General features: G+C 37.5%; 1 protein-coding gene across 1 annotated transcript; it reads left to right on the top strand.

Moving 5' to 3' along the window:
* Window positions 1-1,197: 1,197 nt before the first annotated feature.
* On the top strand, window positions 1,198-19,556 carry arid5a (AT rich interactive domain 5A (MRF1-like)). The gene is made up of 7 exons (XM_051117720.1): window positions 1,198-1,315; window positions 4,651-4,739; window positions 12,593-12,758; window positions 13,990-14,042; window positions 16,235-16,332; window positions 16,487-16,634; window positions 17,228-19,556. The coding sequence occupies exons 1-7, from the start codon at window positions 1,312-1,314 to the stop codon at window positions 18,464-18,466; spliced, it is 1,797 nt and encodes a 598-aa protein (XP_050973677.1). The 5' UTR covers window positions 1,198-1,311; the 3' UTR covers window positions 18,467-19,556.
* The last annotated feature ends 107 nt before the right edge of the window (window positions 19,557-19,663 follow it).

Genomic DNA, 19,663 nt, shown 5'->3' with positions numbered 1-19,663 from the left:
AAAGAATATGTAAAAGTATGGCATTTCGGATAAAAAGCGCCCCTGCTGTTGGGGCTAAAAAGGCACAATATTAAAATAATAATTAATAAAACGCTGACTTTTCCATTTGTTGACATGACGTTAGATTCAGATGGTAAATATCATATATTATGTTGGGTGTCCATCTTAGAGATAATCACCATGTTTAATAAAACACTAAAGGCGCCCCGGGGTAAAAGGCACCTTTGATATTATTTTCCTCTAAACCACTAGATGGCAGAAGATTGTGGCGTAGCACTTTCCAAAACATCCGCTTTTCAAGATGCACGTGCAAATTTGTCTGATCCTTGATGCGATCGCAGACAGCAGCGCAAAGTCGATTCTGTTTACTTGATCTAATATTTGGTGTTTTTAAAAATGTTGTAGATTTAAGTAGCAAATGAGAATTGCTAAAATACTTGCATATATCGAGACAAATGTCTTCTTAATGACTTTCAGTTTTGTTTAAGATAATTAAAGCAACAGTTTTTAAATAACGAAAGAATATGTAAAAGTATGGCATTTCGGGTAAAAAGCGCCCCTGCTGTTGGGACTAAAAGGCACAAAATTAACATGATAATTAATAGAAGGCTGACTTTTCTATTTGTTGACATAGTTAGATTCAGATTGTAAATATCATATATTATGTTGGGTGTCCATCTTAGAGATTTAATGAAACCATCATATTTAAAATCATGCTATTAATATCTTATAATAAAATATAATTTGTTATACTGTAAATCTATATTAAATGACTATGGGATCTCCGTCAATGCTTTCAAAATCTACATTTTAAAATGATTTTGTTTCTGTATTTTAAAATATATGTTTTATATTAACGTATTTTATTGATCAGAAAGATTTTTTATTGATCATAATAAGCAGAAACTAGTACAAACTTTGCTAAAGTGATTGTTTTGAACAAGTATTAATCTTCACACAAAATCTGTTGCACCATAAATGAAAAAAAAATGTTCGATTCTGTACAAAACATCAGTTTGACGTACTGAAAACGTATTAACAGAAACGTGCGCTCGAAGTCTGAACGAAAACGTACCGTTTAAATAAAAAACAGTCGTTGGAGAAGATTGAAGACTCAGAGTCCCAGAGTTCCTGATTGACTCGAGTGAGGAAGTCCTGTCGAGCGCGCGTGTCCAATGAGAGGCAGAGCGCGCGAGCTCAGGAGCGCGTGCTGGAGAGCGAGCTGTCAATTACTGTTACAAGACACCGACAGACAGACGTCAATACACGCTCCTGATATTACAACCTGAGGACGACCTGCGCTTTTTTAAAATGGGTAAGCGATTAATATTACTATGAACGGAGTGATAACTTTCTAACGCGTAACATTAACACGACTTCGCTATCACATAACGCTTTATATTACTGAGTTTTCATGAAGACGGGAGTTTGTGTGAAGTGTCACTGTTTTCGTGACACTGACAGTAATGAAAGTTTCTTTAAAACAAACGTAAAGAGACCGTTTTCAGAAAGTTTTACATTTAACGCCTAACTAGATTTAAGATACTTACTTGTATTATAAAGCCTTATACAGAAGTGCTGTGCTTATATAGCATTATATCATAATATTTGGTGACTAATAGCAATTTTACTTTCAAAAGCAACTGAGTTATAATTTTATTTTTACTTGTCATATATAATAGCTAGTCAGATTAGCTACTGTATAGTTCAATTCAACACCTTAGTGTGAAATCTTACTTAAAAAACTAGCCTAATAAATAGGCTCGAGTGAAACTGATAGATATACTAGTCACTACTAGATTATTTAAGAGCAGTTTAAACAGTGATGGAAGGAGTTAATGTTAGGTGGCTTACCATAATGACCATTACTGTCATTTTTAGTAATTTGAGTGACAGTAATTAGGACTAGATATGAGTAACCATAACAGGTTTTGCTCTTTGAGGAAGTGGTTTAGAGAAATAGCAACACATTGCTGTTGAAGCGTAAAACCCCTCATCTGATACACTAACAGCAAACTGATGTGAATAGGCCAGATAAGCTTATTGACCGAACATCACAAGCCATTTCTGTTTAGGAAGCTTTATCATATATCACTGATTTGATTACTTTTTATCGTCCTTTGATGTTGTTTGTGACATTATGACGCTATCGCAGGGTTACATTGTGATGTTATCACACTTTACGGCTTTTTTTCAGAGGCAGACCAGGATATGACAAATTCATGGTTTGAAAGCCACAGCTTAAGGTCTTTTGATGTTTGCAGTGATGCTCGGTTCAATAATACAATTGGGTTTATGTTTTCTAATCCCATCTGTCCCGTCTGAACAATAGCAGGCTGCCAGAAAAAATGCAGAAGTTGCTATCGCACCAGTGATAATATCAGTCGAACTTGTCACAATCTTTCTGCACTGTGGCTCAGAAGGGGAAGTAAAATAACAGAAGCCTGTTGAGTGCCCTGGCACAGGAAACGTCTGATCTCGAAAGCGAAGCGTTGCTGGATGTTACAGACAGAGATATGAGTGTAGAGAGCGGTGAGGAGGCTATGAGAAAGGGAAGTGGAGACTTTGAGGTAGAGGCTACCCAGAGCGAACCTATAATTCAGTGCTTGTGTGGTTTGTAAATAAGATGCTGTCAGGTGCCTGATGGTTACATTGTGCTGGTTCTATTCACAACAAATGCCTGAACAGTAGATGGCTAGATTTGCTCACCTGTGTCTGATTTTTGACCTGAACTTTGGCCACCGAAAGTTGAGCGTGATGATAGTGTCCTCCCCGGTACTTTCTGAAGAAATACAACGCTCCAAACATGCAATCACTGCACATTCGACCTTCGCAATCCAGTTAATTAAAAACAAAACAGCAGTGCTGAAGTGGCCTAGCCGACATCTGAATAATAGAAGGTCATGTAATGAACGCAAGGCTAGTGAGTTTATACAAGATATAGGTTTTATTATAATCAGAGGATGCGTATAAGTAATATTAGTGTATCAATTTTGTTAGACAGCTCACAAATGTTTATTTTTACATTCGAGCAGAGTATCACATAGCTGTGGTTTATGCATACAGACAGGAAGTAGTGTTGTAATCATGTGGTTTCATATTAGAATGTTCTCTCTCTTTCTTTCTTTCTGTCTTACACACCCAGTTAATTCAATACTTGATTCAAAACTTCATTTATAAAGCAGATGCTGGGTAAACAGAAAGCATTGCTCTGCTCATGCTAAATTAGCTGCTGATTTTGTTATTTCGTGTCGGTGGGATTCACAGGATATACAACAAGGCACAACTGTCACTGGGGCGATACCCTTTTAAAAGGTACTAATAGTTTTACTTTAGGAACAAATACGTACTTTTAATGCAATATTATATACCTTTAAGGTAGATAGGGTACAAAGATGTGCTTTTTAGCTTTTGTAGGTAATGACAGCGATGTACCTTTTATTCTTTTAAGTGTGTAGGGATGTTTATTTAGATCTAATAACTGTAAATCCTGTTGGTATTTATGAGCAAAGTCATGGTTTGAGCAAAAATTTAAATTCCGTTATTTATTCACCCGCTTGTTTTTCCAAACTTGTTTGACTTTCTTTCTTCTGTTGAGTGCTAAAGAAGACATTTTGAATACTGTGGTGTTATTGTTAATTAAAACTCAGTAGGTTTTGGTAATTGATATAAAGCTGAAATACAAAAATATATAAATATTAGATGAAAAACGTAAACTTAAAAACTTGAAAACTAGAAATGTTGTCTTGGCAGCATTTTGGGATAAGCTGAAGTAGTAAAATGACTAAAACTGAAATGAAAAATCAGTAAATCTATATAGAAAACTAAAGCACATAACAAAATGATTCAAAATAAAAACAACTTAAACTTAAAATAACAAAAATTAAATAAGTTAAAGTTGAAGCGCTAAAATTCCTAAAACTGAAATTGAAATAAAAAATCACTAAAGCTATATAGTAATATTTAAAAAATAAAAAAATGTAATGTAATTAAAAAATAATAAATAAAAATCCTAAAAAATGAATAAAAGTGAAAACAGCATGTAGCAAAATTACTCAAACTAAAAAAATAAAATGAAAATGGAAAATATTAAAATAAAAGCTTGTTCAAAATGCTAATAAACACTTTAATAGTGTATGATTAATACTTAAATAACACTGAAGAATGTTTCACCAGTTTTTAACTATATAATCAAAGTCAGCTGAGCCCAGAACAACACTGGTTTTCATTTCAATTTCATTGTGTAAACAAAGAAACATTTCTTTTGTGTTCTGCCAAAGAAATTCATTCAGGTTTAGAAAGACATGAGGGTGTATAAATGATGACAGAATTCGCATAACAATTTCTGTGTGAACTTATCTTTTAAAGAAATACTGTATTTACCCAATCGCGTTCCAAAGCATGTGGGAGCAAAATTCACCATTGCTTTTCTGTGGTAGTTTCTCTGGAATAGTCAGCGTTCATAAAAAGTATCTAACTGCTATCGCCGAAGAATTATATCAGCTTTATATAGCTGATCAGCCGGCCTCTCTTCTAGATACCTGCCACCGGAAAACCCAATTGGCTGAGCACAAGTAGACAGTTTCTTTGATGTATTTGCATGTTTACACATTCATTTGTGTGTAACTGGTACGCTGGGCTTTGTTTTAGTGTTGGACCCTCGAGGAGAGGTCGATGTTGGAGAAGGAGAGCTAGAAGACTGTGAAAAGAAACAGCAGGAGCTAACTTCACCAAACCAGGTAAGACACACAAAAAACGCTCAGTACTCCTCCTTATGGCTGTATGGTGTGGAAGTACACATTTTTGAGAACTTTTTTTGTCAGTTTATAGGCTATCATATGACTTCAGTCATACTGACTATTTTATGGTGGTTATTCTGTGGCTTTTGCCACGTAACAGTTCTCAAAATTTCTGCTTTTGGGTTCCCCTGAAAAGGGTTTGGAGCGTCACAAGAGGCTAGTAAATGATGACAGAAATTTGTATTATTTGGGTGAGCTGTCCCTTTAAGGCATGATTATGGATCATCTCCCAAGACTTAACTGTAAGCGTGAATTTGAATTTGTGTGTAGTTTATGTAAATTTCATATAACTGATTCTCCTGATGTGGCTGAAGTGCAAATTTAGCTTGTAAAAATAACATCTCACTTCCCCTTTCGATCTAATGACTGTTGCCAAATTGATTTCTGGTATTATTGCAGTATTTCGGTTACGGAGAATGCTGATGTCAGTAACAGTAGTTAGTCACATGAGATATGACAAGCATTGCCTTGTGGTTAGATAGTCCATTTGACTTTCATTTTGCAAGAAAAAACTTTTTTGTTCTCTGGTGTGTGCAGAAAAAAATCCGTATTCCAGTATATTTACATGCGTTGACTCAACAGCCTCTGGTCTCATTTATTTCGGTTACAGTTTTCGCTTCTTCGTTTCGGCAGTGCATCAGAATAACAAGTGAATGAGTGAGTTTTGAGTGTCACATATAGTCATTTCTTTATGCTACGCACACAGCTACGCACATAAACAATCACAGATGTTTTTTTTCTCTCACACTTCTGGTAATTGAAAACAGCATTTGTACGCTAGTGCAAAGATGCATCATATTTCCAGGGTGGCGTCAGAAGTTGAAAGCCGTGTGGTTTTGGTGGCGAGCGCTGGCCATGCCACTGCGTCTTCATCAGCATGTATAAACTCTCATTTTGAGAGTGTTATTGACACGTCCGCTGCAGACTAGCCCACGCACTTTTCCGAAATTTGAATGAGGTGGAAATTTGAGAGCTGCAGCTCGCAGAAAGTCTCTCACACTGGGGTCTGTGCTACTTTTAGCCGCAGTGCGAGAGGGACGGGGGCACTGTTCTCAGCACACAAAAAACCCTTCCTGTTTGAAACTCGAAGGTAGCGTTTAAGAGCTAAGCTCTTCCCTATTGTGGTCTTGATATGACTGTATTAAATTGAACGAGTATTCTTATGTTTTTGTTACATACCAAGTAGCCTAAATAATAGAGAGCGTGTTTCAGGCATTTTAATATGCGTCACATCTCTTCTTTGATTGCATTTGTGGCTAAAGAGTGATTTTGTAGCAATTTCATTAGACAAAGAAGACACGAATGCACAAAATGGCGATGTGTTATGCTACTGTAAACCAATTTCTGAAAAAATACCACCTGCGTCTTTCTCAAAAACCCATTTCCCTTGATTAACAGATATTCAAATATTTATTCCAAGAACTAGTGCTAACAAACTATTCCTCAAAGCTGGTTATCAGTGTTGTCAATATAACAGGAAGTGTTTGGGTAGATGGCAATCAGATAAAGCCGTATATGAAATTTCAGTGAAGATGACTCAATTCAGGACAAATTGGAGCTCAGCAGCAGCCATAGCAGAAGACGTGTCAATTTTTCTTTGTTGTATTTACGACAGAAGCGAGGGAAAGAATGAATCAGACTCTTTGAGATTGCCCCAGCTTTTAGGCCTACATGTATGATATTATTCCCTTAACAAGAGAGAGATATAAACTTAGGCCTCAATGTTTACTCATTTCAGTACACTGAAAAGGGGCCTTCTATCTTCTATATTACTCAGAGGCTAGAATAAAGCGCTATATGCACAATATTAGTCATTGTAGAGGCCTTATTCTGGGAAGAAGTTACCCTCTCTGAGGAACTATATTCAGTGTGAAACTTACTGACTGAACATTGCTTTGGCAGCAAACGGCTGAGATCAACCACCAAAGTCATCAAATGGAAATCCAAAGCTTTCTGTGCGTAGAACATAGAGTCACCGGGGAATTTCTCTTTGCGAGCTGTTACGAATTGTTTTTGTCTTTTTACCTTTTTTGCGGGCGATTGTGATTTAACCAAACACTGTTTCCAAAGAATGTTTCCACAAACAATTAAAGCTAAAAAAACCTGCCGAAACAAGTCTAAGCTTCGCTTAGAAGTCCCGAAACCAAGCAAGGAGACATTTTTCCACACCTCTTTATAACAGGGGTGTTTCCTCTGAGGAGGCAAGGGAGGCAAGTGTCTCCTCAAGATATTGGAATAAAACAAGAATAAAACAACGCCAGTATCACAAAATATAACATTAAAAGGTGTATAAATCACTCGTTACTCTAAAGAAACATTGTCCAACAGCACACTGAGTTTTAACAGACACCCCAAAGTGTGCTGTGAGTGTGGTGGGCGGTATTTGAGAACAACTGGGGGAAAGTCACGCAATATGATTCAATATGACTGGTTATGTTTTGCTGTGATTGGTTCATAAATCCCGCCTCTCGTGCACGTTCTGCTTTTGCAAATCAGTCTGAATGAACAATATTATGACGTTAATGGGAAGACTAATTTTGATAAGTAAGTAAACATCTCACTCACTTAGATATAATCAATTTGTTACGTCAAAGTAAAACTTGAAATGGCATGAAAACATGACCAATGGGAGTTTTTAGTGAGTAATCACCTTGGTGAAATTTAAAGTAAATCACCCTGCCTGTGACCAATATTTACTGAGCATTGATGACTGATGAGCCGAAAAGTTAAATATTAAAAAGAATACCTGAATGTAAGCTCACAAATAAAATATATTGTTTAAATTGTTAGTGCATTGGAATAAATGTACTTGATTAGATTCATACTCAGCTTTAATAAATAGAATATGAATTACAGTTATTTTCCACCCTGTTACTGTATCTTTAAGAATTATTTGTGTAAATAACCACTTTTATAATTGGCTAATGTCTGAAAAATAAACTTCCAATTTTTATTCCCATTGCCCCTTAAACCAGTTGGCCTGTCATGCATCAATCCGCAATGTATACTAGGGATGTCACAACACTCAATATAATATTGAACCATTCGGTACAACATCCACGGTTCAATACGTGCTTATGAATTGTGGTTTATCGGTTTTGCATTTAAATAATTGCCTTGTTATATATATTATTATATATTATTGCAGACGAGTGTTTATTGTCCTTACATTTCATCATTCAAAACATTTAACTTTATATCCTGTTTTTATTCAGTTACAACAATAGTGATGCCTTTATCCATATTAGAAATTTCTTGGCTGGAACGTCATCAGTGTTATCTCTTTGATGCATATGTGGATTTTCTGCACGAGGGCGCCCTCTGGTGTCCAGTATGAATGAAACGCATCCTATTTTGCGTAAAAATTGGAAAAATAATACCTCTCTCAAAATAAATATTAAGCAGACATATAATAATCCACGATTTTTCCAGTGTATAGAGGTTTACAGGAGTATTTTGTTGTTAATTAGATGCAAAAAACACACACACACACACACACTCACACACACTGATGTGGCAAGCTGTCAGAACTGAACCAAACGGAAAACTGTGGTTAAAACCAAGGTACGTATTGAACCGTGGACTAACTGTATTGTTGCATCCCTAATGTATACCCAGCTATACATAAGCCGTTTCTTTTTTGCTTACATTAACTTATTCTCTAGGGTTTACCACCTTTTCTGCCCCCCTCCTATATAAGTCATGTGTATTGTTACTAAATGGGCGATTCTGTGATGGCTGGCGTTCATTTTTGCATGCCTTCACTCTTTCATTTCTCACTTGTGGCCTGCCTGCACTGTGGGTCATTGTCCTGTGTGCTTGCGCGCTAGTTGCGAGCAGTTCCACTTTGGCCCAATCAGCTTATAGCACTTTGCCACTCAGGGTGAATATGCTGTTTTTCTCTAGATAACGTTCACTTACTTCCCTCTTTCGACAGGGCTTGTTCCTTCCTTGCTGCGCAAGAACATCTACAAGGTGTTTATCGTCTATGCCAACTTGTTATTAGTGATGTTTGCTAAAATGACTGCAATCAGTGTGTAACTCAACCCTGAACAGTTTGTGCTAAAGACATGGATCATACCTCAAATCATGAGAAGAGGTGTTTCATACTTATAAACAGGCAAAAGTCAATAAAAGTACACTGAACGAGGTATCCAAGCCATATAGAAGGATCTTATAGACTTAAAATAGGCAGTAGGCAGTGCTGGGTAGTAACAGATTGCATGTAATCCGGATTACATAATCAGATTCCAAAAATTAAGTATTTGTAATTAGATTATATTACACTTTAAAGTGCTCATAATCAGACTACAATTACTTTTTTATAAATTACATGATTACGTATTGTTTACATAATTGCAGTAAATGATTCATAATATATTAATTTGCCCTAATTTTTCCTCTTTTAAATTTTCCTTTCTAAAAATCCTACTGCTTATATACAGTTGAGGTCAAAAGTTTACATACACCTTAAAGAATCTTCAAAATGTTAATTATTTTACCAGAATAAGAGGGATCGTACAAAATGCATGTAGTTTTTTATTTAGTACTGACCTGAATTTCACATAAAAGATGCATAAATATAGTCCACAAGAAAAAATAATAGTTGAATTTATAAAAATGACTCCATTCAAGTTTACATACGCTTAATTCTTGAATATTGTGTTGTAACTTGAATGATCTACAGCTTTTTTTGTTTGTTTTTGTTTTTGTTTTTTTTTAGATAGTTGTTCATGAGTCTTTTGTTTGTCCTGAACTGTCTGTTGTTCTTCAGAAAAATCCTTCAGGTCCCACAGATTCTTTGGTTTTTCAGCATTTTTGTGTATTTGAACCTTTTCCAGCAATGACTGTATGATTTTGAGATCCATCTTTTCACACTGAGGACAACTGAGGGACTCATATGCAACTATTACAGAAGGTTCAAACACTCACTGATGCTCCAGAAGGAAACATGATGCATTAAGAGCATTAAGGAATCATATATATATAAATATACAAACCATGATAGAAACTCCTAGCAATGCTGACATATCTTTTACCTTTATTTATATAGTGCTTTTACAATATTAGTGCAAAGAAAGTGCAAAAACTACTCAAATTTCCCAAAAACTTGTGTTTTTGTCGATATTAGCCTTGGTTCAGGCTGTATTACTTTTAAAAAGACTACTTCTAATACACTAAGGATGTAGGCCTACTGCAAACTAAATATAGTATTTTCGAAGTACTTTATAGTGATGTGCCCAAATCTGAATACCGTGTTCAGAAAGGAAATGACATGTACTACTGAACCGCTAAAAGGAATAAGTACGCGATGAGATGAGATAAGAAATATATTTCAGTGCTTTCTCTCGCAATTATATCATTGGGTAATTATACTGTATTTAAACTGCGGGCGTCAGTGAACCGCTATTGATACGCTGGGCATTGAAATCGCTTTTGAATGTTCGCTCAGTGTTTACTTTCACTTTCGAGATGAGCGATCACACATACTCTAAGTTATACGACTGGTGCGGCAGTACTTACCACACATTTTACAAGATAAGATGCTTGTCAGTGGTGCTCAGGATCTGCAAATCGTTCGCCATCATCCTATCAGTCATCTCTCCTTACTCTGTTACTCTGTCTCCTTACGTGATAAGTGAAATTACAGTATATATTGTAATGTAACAAGCTACGGCTGGCAAGCGGCTAACCGTATCCCTTTAGTGGCTCCATAGAACACGTTATTTGTTTTCCATGGCTTTCCGAATACAGATTCACTATTTGGGCACGCTTTAGTGTAATTTCTGTTAAAACTTCTTGTACGTCATGTAATTAAATATATTTGTAATTAAATATGTATGATGATAAAGTTGCAATTTAGTACACTTAAATGTAATACTAAATAACACACTATAAAATTTATAATCAAGTACTTTTCATGTGCTTTAATGTGTTAGTCAACACATCATAATTTAAATTTTTGCACTTTTTAAAGCATGCTATGGCTATTGAAGCACACTTGGCCTTTTTTATTAATATTGCAATATCTGCAAGCACAGTTTAATATGTATCAAAGATTCAAATCTTTTTCATAATTCCTGATAGTGAGGTTTCTGTGGTCCATTGCATGACCCGTTTACACCAAGAATGAAAAATATAAAGATTATTAGATATTAGCGCCCACAATAGTGGCTGATAAAATGTTGTTTATTCCAAGCGTCGTCTGCTGCTTTAAATTGTGCTTTAAATTGCTTTTAAATTCTGATTGCCTGTCAATGTTTTTATCATTCATCAGCTGGAAAAAAAAATCATTCTGAAAGTGATTGGAACGGTATCGTTCCTCTGTGTCGTTTTTGTTAGAATTGTGGTGTGAACTTTTAAAACTATTGAAGCTCTTTATTCTGGAGTTTAGCTTCTTCCACAAAGCCTTTGATCAAATTGTGCGAAAGTATGAAGTGAGGAACATATCTTATAATCCCACTTCGCCTTTTTAGTATCATATAGATAAGGAAGGCTACATTCATAGGCTTGCGTTTCAGCTGAAAATCACAAGATTTGCGGACAGCCAGCTCCCGCCCTCTTGCAGTAACTGCAAAGTTTCTCATGTTTGCACCACTTGTGTCTTTATCACAGCGTGGAGTACAGCACTAGTGCAGCTTTCCTTTGTGAAAACCCCACCAGTGGTTCGGTTTCCCTTCAAACAGGATGTCTGGTTACTTATTGAAAGTGGTGGTGAAAGCCAAAGCTGTTGTGTTTTCAGTCTCACACTCTGAATATGACTGGTCTCGGAACGGAGTTGCATGAACACCTATATCACCTGCGATTTTGCATGAGGCTTTGACTAAATGAATCAGTGAGAAGATTTATCAGCCTATTTGTGTGAAAGTGAAATTCGAAGGTTGTTCGAAGCACAGTTACGCTGCTTCCTGTAAATGACACAAACTCACCCACATGTATTCATATATTGCCTATATTGTGTACAGTGCACATGCATACTGTAGATTTATTGCTTATCGAACTCTTATGTTGGAAACTCCTGAACTGGACAGAGATTGACAATAATATGAAACTGAAACATTTTCATCTATGGTGAATCTCACAAAAACATGTCCAGGTCCAAATTCTTATTATTTGAAGACAAATGTAAAATATTTTTTATTTAAATTGTACAAGAAATACTACCATAATTGATTACTATTTGTGACCTGGACCACAAAACCAGTCATAAGAGTACTTTTTTTTTTTTTTTTTTTTTTTTTGAGATTTATACATCATCATATAGAATAAATAAGCTTTCCATTGATGGACCATTTTTGGCCAAGATACAACTATCTGAAAATCTGGAATCTGAGGGTGCAAAAAAAAATCATAATATTGAGAAAATCACCCTTAAAGTTGTCCACATGAAGTTCTTAGCCATGCATATTACTAATAACTTAACTAAATTAACTACTAAATTATGTTTTGATGTATTAATGGTAGGAAATGTACAATTTTTTTTGGCATAAAAGAAAAATCGATCATTTTGACCCACACAATGTATTGTTGGTTATTGCTATAAATATACTCGTGCTGCTTATGACTGGTTTTGTGGTCCAAGGTCACATTTAAATGTTAAAAATAAATACAATATTTCAATAAAATGATTTGATCACATCATAGTGAGGCATATGAAAGCAATGTCACATTGTGCAACAAGAATATGCATGATATTGAAATATTTTTTCTTTAAGTTAAAGCACCCAGACCTTTTTTTTTTTTGACAGCTTAACTAATTTTGTGTCTTATTTTATACTCTATTTTTCCAATAGACCACCAGGGAGATGGAGAACATAGTGTCCACCAATAGCAGCGAGGAAGGTTCCAGAACCGACCAGTCTGAGAGTGAAGAGAGGACCTTTGTGACCAATCTCTACTGTTTCATGAAGGAAAGAGGCACGCCTATAGAGAGAATCCCCCATCTTGGCTTTAAACAGAGTGAGTCTGAATACTGTTGCATGTAATATTACAGCATTTAAATCAGTGGTTTTCAGCTGGTTTTGCTTCAAGATGTAGATTTCACATTGAAAATCATGTGGCGACCCAACACAAAAACCTCAAGTACTCTCAAAATCGTAGAAATGTACTGGAATTCAATACATTTTAAGTAAATGCAATTGTTTTTGTATTACCAAGAACTATGTAGGCCCAACAATATGCAAAGTTTTAGTTTGAAGCTCTCAGCAGCCATAATTCACTTCATCAAAACACATTGTGGCCACAAACCAATTGAAACCCATGTTTAGTGTTGTCTCTGGCTCATGTTTTGTTATAACGTCTATAGTTTTGTTCATGGTTTTTGAGTATAAGGGCATGTTACACAACACGTCCGTGTTGGAATCTGTCTGATCTGACTAGCTTTCAAGCAAAGGATCAGATACAAAGTTAAAAGTTTTCTCCTTCCTTTTGCCTGAACAGCCTATTTATTGTGCTTTTCCAACTACACACAACAGTTTAGTTAATTGCATTTATGCATTATTTACATTTAGCATTATTTTTCAGAACAGAACAGAACTGCAAGCAATTTTTGGGTTGCGATGCCCCCATTAAAACCACTAATATTAAAAAAACAACAACGTGTGGACTAAATCATGTACTGTATCTGCCACTTACCAAGAATGTGGTACACTGTTGTGGAGACAGAAATCACATTATTTTTGTTCTGAGGACTGTTAGATAAACTGTTATGTAAAATAAATCTAAACTTAGTTCATTGATGAAGATATTATTAAATTATTGTCATTAGTCACAATCTGTTGAACTCACATTTAATTCATTGTATTAAAAAAGTATTAAAATTTAAGTTAATTATCAAAAATGTAATATTAGTCCCATATTTTGCATAGCTGTGTTACAATATGATTTTTCCTCATTACAGATGTTACACTCGAAAGTGACTTAATTTGGAATTTTTATAATGGGATAAAAAGACAATAGATAACCAAATTCCATTTAGTCAACTGTTTATTTATTTATTATATAAACTGTATTTCAAATTGCCCCAAAATTTGGTAACAGGGTTGCATACCCCATATTAAATGAATAATAAATAAAACCGCTCATATAACATTTAGTCTGACCTGTTTTGATGAGAAATGTCATCTACATCTCATAACTTGATCTTTACGATTGTGTATTTGACGCAATCATGTCTCTGTCTTTTTTACAGTCAACCTGTGGAAAATCTACAAAGCTGTGGAGACGCTTGGAGGATATGATGCGGTAAGTATCCTCACGCAACCTTGAGCAAAACAAACCTCCAGACAGACCTTTCACAACCTGGTGCTGGTCTATCTCCCCCATCTCTCATTCACACCCCTGATAGCATTATCTTGTCGATATATTGTGCAAGTGTGCCAACTGCCCGAGGCTTCCGCACCTAACGAGGAAGTTGAGAAGCAGGTCATGCACTTGCCACTTGCTCTTGCAGAGTGGAAACTATGATGGCTTTAGGCCACACCATACATACGACAGTGACCGTTATGACCACAATGAGAACGGGGGTCCATCTTCCACCTAACTCTTTCTGCCCAAACCTGCTGCTTCAAAGCTTTGTTCTCTCACACCTAAGTTTCCACTCACTCTAAGGTGCTAAAGTGTGTGTATATTTAATGAGTATGTGTGGTCAGTGAAACCGATGTTTGACAAAACAATGTCTGTCTGTCTTTCTGTCTGTATATAATTTTAGTCTTGGTCAAAGAGGTCTTATGCATGTGTGTGAATTGGGTCTGGGAGTGGAAAGTCTGACCTGGTACTCTAAAAAGAGTCTTGCTAAAAAAGAAAAATGCCATTATTGCATCAGTCAAACTTTTTTTTTTTCCAGTCACACAACTTAACTGAATGCGTTTGCTGTTACTAAACAAACTTCAGAGGACTGTAAAAACATAAAAGTACCTCAGTCATTAATTGATTTAGCAATGTGTCAGGCAGTAAGGGTGGTGGTACCATTTCAAAGCTGAAACCTTTATCAGCCTGTGAAAATAAATTTGGGGTATGTACTTAGACACATATGAGGCAACCTCTGAAACTAACTGGTGACTAATCATGAAGTTCCACTATGACAAGGCCTGATCAGACTGATAATGGAGTGCGTGCAATACACACACTATCAGTCCAAGAAAACAAAATGCAAGCATAGAGGCTAAATTAGAAATGCACACTACACGCCTTAAGGTGCGGTCACAGTGAAACTTTGTGGGCAAAGAGGTCCATTGTCCATTGTCAGTAGTGTTGGGAGGCATCACCATTTACTCAAAGTCAGTTCCCAATTAAACAGCTTTATAGTGTTAAAACAGCTTTATAGTGTTTGAAAATTTGCATGTTCAAAGTTGAACAAAATTGAATTTAAAGCAAAATTCACATCGCTCATGTGAAATTCCCATTGAGAAGAATGCATTTTGCCTGCAGAATTTTGTTGTACAAAGATAAATGTAACTTAGAACACCAAACAATTGTTTTATTTTGGCGTCTTTGCATTTTTTGTGCTAGGACAGTTGACAGGAATCAAGTGGGAGAGAGAGAGGGGGGGCGTGATAGGGAAAGGTCCACGAGGTGGGATTCAAACTCAGGACACCAGAAGTGCAACTGCGCCATATGTCAACACGTTGTCCACAAGGCTTTTGAAGCCAACAGAACGCCAAACTATTTTGTGGGGGGCATTTTTCGTGATAGAACAGTTGAGATATGGCAGTAAATAAGTGGGAGAGAGAGAAGGGGAAGGGATCAGGAAAGGTCCACGAAGTGGGATTCGAACTCGGGACACAAGAAACGCAACTGCGGCACATGTCGACACACTGCGCACAAGGCTATCGACACCGACAGAACACCAAACAATTTTTTTTTTGGTGTTTTTGCATTTTCATGAAAGGAACGTTGAGATATGACAGGAAGCAAGTTGGAGACAGAGAGGGGGACAGAATCAGGAGAGGTCCACAAGGCGGGATTCAAACTCAGGACACCCGAAGCACAACTGCACCATATGTACTGCCCACAACACCATTGGAGGCAATAGAAAGTTTTGGAGGAGCATGTTCAGATAGTCAACTTAATTAGCACAATAGTGAACATATATACAGCAAACTTCTGTATATATATATACAGCCAAGGTCCCACAACAGTTTTCCGGCATCTAACCTCCATCCCAAATCTCAACTATTCCTATCCCCGCTTGGGATATGGAGGAGTTCTCTGGGTTCGGGCTAAATGCCAAGTTCGGAGCCGTTCCCTTTAGAAAGCATGCCAAATATGCATTCTGTTTGCTCTTTTGGAATATGTATAAGTGCAAACTCATAAATTAGTCAATAGCATCTGGCTTTGTAATTGAATTACTGCCAGATAAGTAGCAATATACAGTAGGTAGTTAAATTCAGTGGTTTTCTTTTTAGGGTGTATAATAACATGATGTTTGCTCACAGGTAACAGCCCGGAGGCTATGGAAGAATGTGTACGACGAGCTGGGTGGTAGTCCAGGCAGTACTAGTGCAGCCACCTGCACACGCAGACACTACGAAAGGTAAACTCACTTGTAAACTGTAACGAACCAGGCAGAGTCTAATCACTCTAACTCACAATGCCCACATGTATACAACTGCTCAGTTGAAGTTTTAGAGAATGTGTATTGACCACTAAGCCATGGTTCCAACAGTAAAACTCTTTCTTTTACGCAGGCTGGTGTTGCCCTTTGAGCGGCAACTGAGAGGGGAGGAGGATAAACCGCTACCACCTTCCAAACCTCGAAAACAGTACAAGAGGAGCCCTGAGAACAGGGGAAGTAAGCCAGAAAGCAAGAAGAAGAGGAAGATGGAAGAGTGCGAGGTGAGCAGGAAGAAAATGCACTGAGATTAAAGAAACTCTTTGTTAAATGTAGAGTTAGGGTTGGGCGATATGAGAACTTCAGCTTTTCGGTGGTATGTTTTCAAGTAATGACACAAAGAGATTGTTGAATTGATTCATTGAAATGGACCACTTTAACCGCCCATCCATTCTTCAAACTGTAGGGATACGGTATGTAGGGATAGGCACATGCTAAAGCCAATTCCAGTATCTTAGGCTGTAGGCAAGGAAACACCCTGGGTTATGTTTCCCAAAACCAGGGATCTCCAAACTAGGTCTTGGACGGCCGGTGTCCTGCAAAATTTTCCTCCAGCTTACCTCAACACACCTGCCTGGAAATTTCTTGAATGCCTAGTAAGAACTTGATTAGCTGGTTCAGGTGTGTTTGATTAAACTCAGTGAGACACCGATCCTCCTGGCCCTCTTTGGAGAGCCCTGACCTAGCCCTACATACAGTATCACATACAACAATATATATCTAAATCATGCATAGTATATATATATCTCCAAATGTCCTATGTGAGGAGATGCATTTGTCTGCTCCTTGTCCTGAAGCATGTCCCTTTTGTTCTCAGGAGAAAATGGGATCAGATCATCACTGTGACAGAGGCATGTGTTCCCATCACAGTCCATGGTTGGCATCCTCCGATCGCCTAGACTCTGATCAGTCATCCACGGTTTCTGTCCACGGTCCCCACCCTGGCACTTGCTCCAGAGAGATTCCTCTCCTTCATATTTCAAACCCGGCTGAGGTGATCTCTCCCTTGGAGAAGAAGAAGCGTCTGGCCCAGGCTAGCCTGACCATCCCCGCCTCTGGCACCTTGGAGGATGGTGGAGAACTGGAGAGACCCTCTGTTATTCAATTGTCCCACTCTTCCCAGTCTCCCGTGTGTCCATCCTCTACTCGCACCCGCCATTCTTCCGATGGCTCACCCCTTCCAGTCTCCTCTCCGTCTGGCTCCTTGTCCCGTAGCCCCTCTCCTTACTCTGTCTCCTCTGAGGACTGTATAGCCGTGACGACCCAGAAGTCTCCTTCCAAAGAACCCGAAATTAAGACACCTTCTCGCTTGTCCGCTGTCCCCACATCCAAGGCTGCTAGCACCGGAGTTTGCAAGCCTCTTGGATGTTATCCCAACAGCAAAGAACTTGCCAACTATCACCGCTACCATTACAGGGATTTCCTGCAAGGTGGCCTTACCCATTCCGAAAAGACACAGAGGAGTCTTTCACCATGGACCTTGGATGGTAAATCCGGCACCAGATTTGCATCCCACAGGCTGCCTTCACCTGCATACACCAAAACCTGCTGGATCCCTAATGACTCCAGCTTCTCCAAGGTCATACCACGAGACCCCTGCAGACCTGTGTCACTACAGCCCACTTTTAAACCACACATGACCTACCCCCAACACCTCCTAAAGAGGCCCACTATTGATGAAGCCTACTTGAAGAAGATACCAATACCCTCTCAACTTCGCATTACAGACAGGAAAGAGAAAGCAAAGACAGGGTTGCCCAAGCCTCTGCCTACCCAGCAGTTCCTCTTTCACCCTCATGCCGGTCTAACAATGCCCTACTTGCCAAACTTAGAGAGACGGGCAGACTTAACCGAACAGTTGAAGGCTCTACCTTTTCAACCTGTCCTTCTTCCGAGTAGTCTAATACCTCCTGCTCAGACCCACTCTATGCATTGCCCACCAGTGGGAACCTCCTTTCCCGGGTCTTACGAGGCTGCTTTGCCCTCTTACCCTTACCCGTTACCCATCTGGCATCCACCCGCTGGGTACAACATGGCAGGCCTGCAGCCATACTGAACTATTCTGAAAGGACTGGTCCTTACGGTCTAGATTTGTTTTTCTTTAGAACTATAGGTCAATGTGAAACCAAAACTGATGAGTTTACTTTTTCAATAATTCTTCAGAATAACTATGAACTATAAACTCTGATACTGAAGGATCAAGTTTCAGAATCAAGTAAAATGGGTTGCAAAGTGTTTCTTGTTGATTTCAAAGACTAATGCTAACTGAAAGACTGTTACATACAAGCTGTTATCGCACGGCACTCGCAATGGCAAGGTTTTGGAATCAATTCCCAGTGTATACACAATACTGATCAAATGTAGCAGTGAATGCACTGTAAATCACTTTAGATAAAAGTGAATGCCAAACGCTGTTAAAATGTAAATGCTACATGTTTAAATGTTTATCAGTATGTCTGTATCTGCAAAAGAGAATATTTGCCTAGTTGATGTGGAATAAGCATGAACGGTCTTTTTAATGCAGTTCTTCTTATGAATCCAAATCCCTTTGTGGTACAATTCAGGGTCCAGCATAAATAATCATCATCAGGTTACTTGTATATCTTTATAAATCATTTCCAGGGCTAGTCTGGCTCAAATGGGAATATTCACATAAGGGTACATCCTAGAAATTGTTTTTAACATTTTTTTTTCTTTGTATTTTATATTAATGTCTTACGGCCCTTTACAAGATCAATGCATTTGACAATGCACCAGTAATGTGAAAAATGTTTGTAATGTATAGTTGTACATTGCATACGGAATGTAAAAAATATTTTTGTATAAAATAAATTTGTTAAGATTACTTCAGGTCTTCGTGTGAATCAACTGCAAAGATTCTAGCAATGAGATGCATGCAAGACACATACATATTGAAACACCACATTTATTGTAAAGGATAGTATTCAATCTCAAGACTTTCAAAGGAAATAGAGCATATTTGGAGTCCCACAGAATCAGGAATGTGCTATTTTTGTCTAAACGTGTAAACATCTGTAGACATTATCTCTTTTGCAAGAATGTGCAAACTTCTGTAATGCTTTTAGATTATAACAGCTCATTTATGTAACAGAACAAGAAATGCGTTGCATTTCTAAGGAAAATAAGGAATGTTTAAGAAGCTAATACTGCATAGCAAACAGGGCATGTAAACTATTTTTCCAAAAGTAACAAAACCACCATCAGAATTAGGACAACACTATCAAAGCCAGTT

This window comes from Labeo rohita, chromosome 8 (genome assembly GCF_022985175.1).
Source record: "Labeo rohita strain BAU-BD-2019 chromosome 8, IGBB_LRoh.1.0, whole genome shotgun sequence".
Classification (NCBI taxonomy): domain Eukaryota; kingdom Metazoa; phylum Chordata; class Actinopteri; order Cypriniformes; family Cyprinidae; genus Labeo; species Labeo rohita.
Note: the sequence above shows the minus strand (reverse complement) of the source record. Positions and strands in the feature narration are given on the sequence as shown.

Excerpts from the sequence above, each read along its gene's own strand:
- arid5a (XM_051117720.1), top strand. Across the intron at positions 12,759-13,989 it reads CCATCTTGGCTTTAAACAGA|TCAACCTGTGGAAAATCTAC; the intron begins GTGAGTCTGAAT and ends TCTTTTTTACAG. Across the intron at positions 16,333-16,486 it reads ACACGCAGACACTACGAAAG|GCTGGTGTTGCCCTTTGAGC; the intron begins GTAAACTCACTT and ends TCTTTTACGCAG.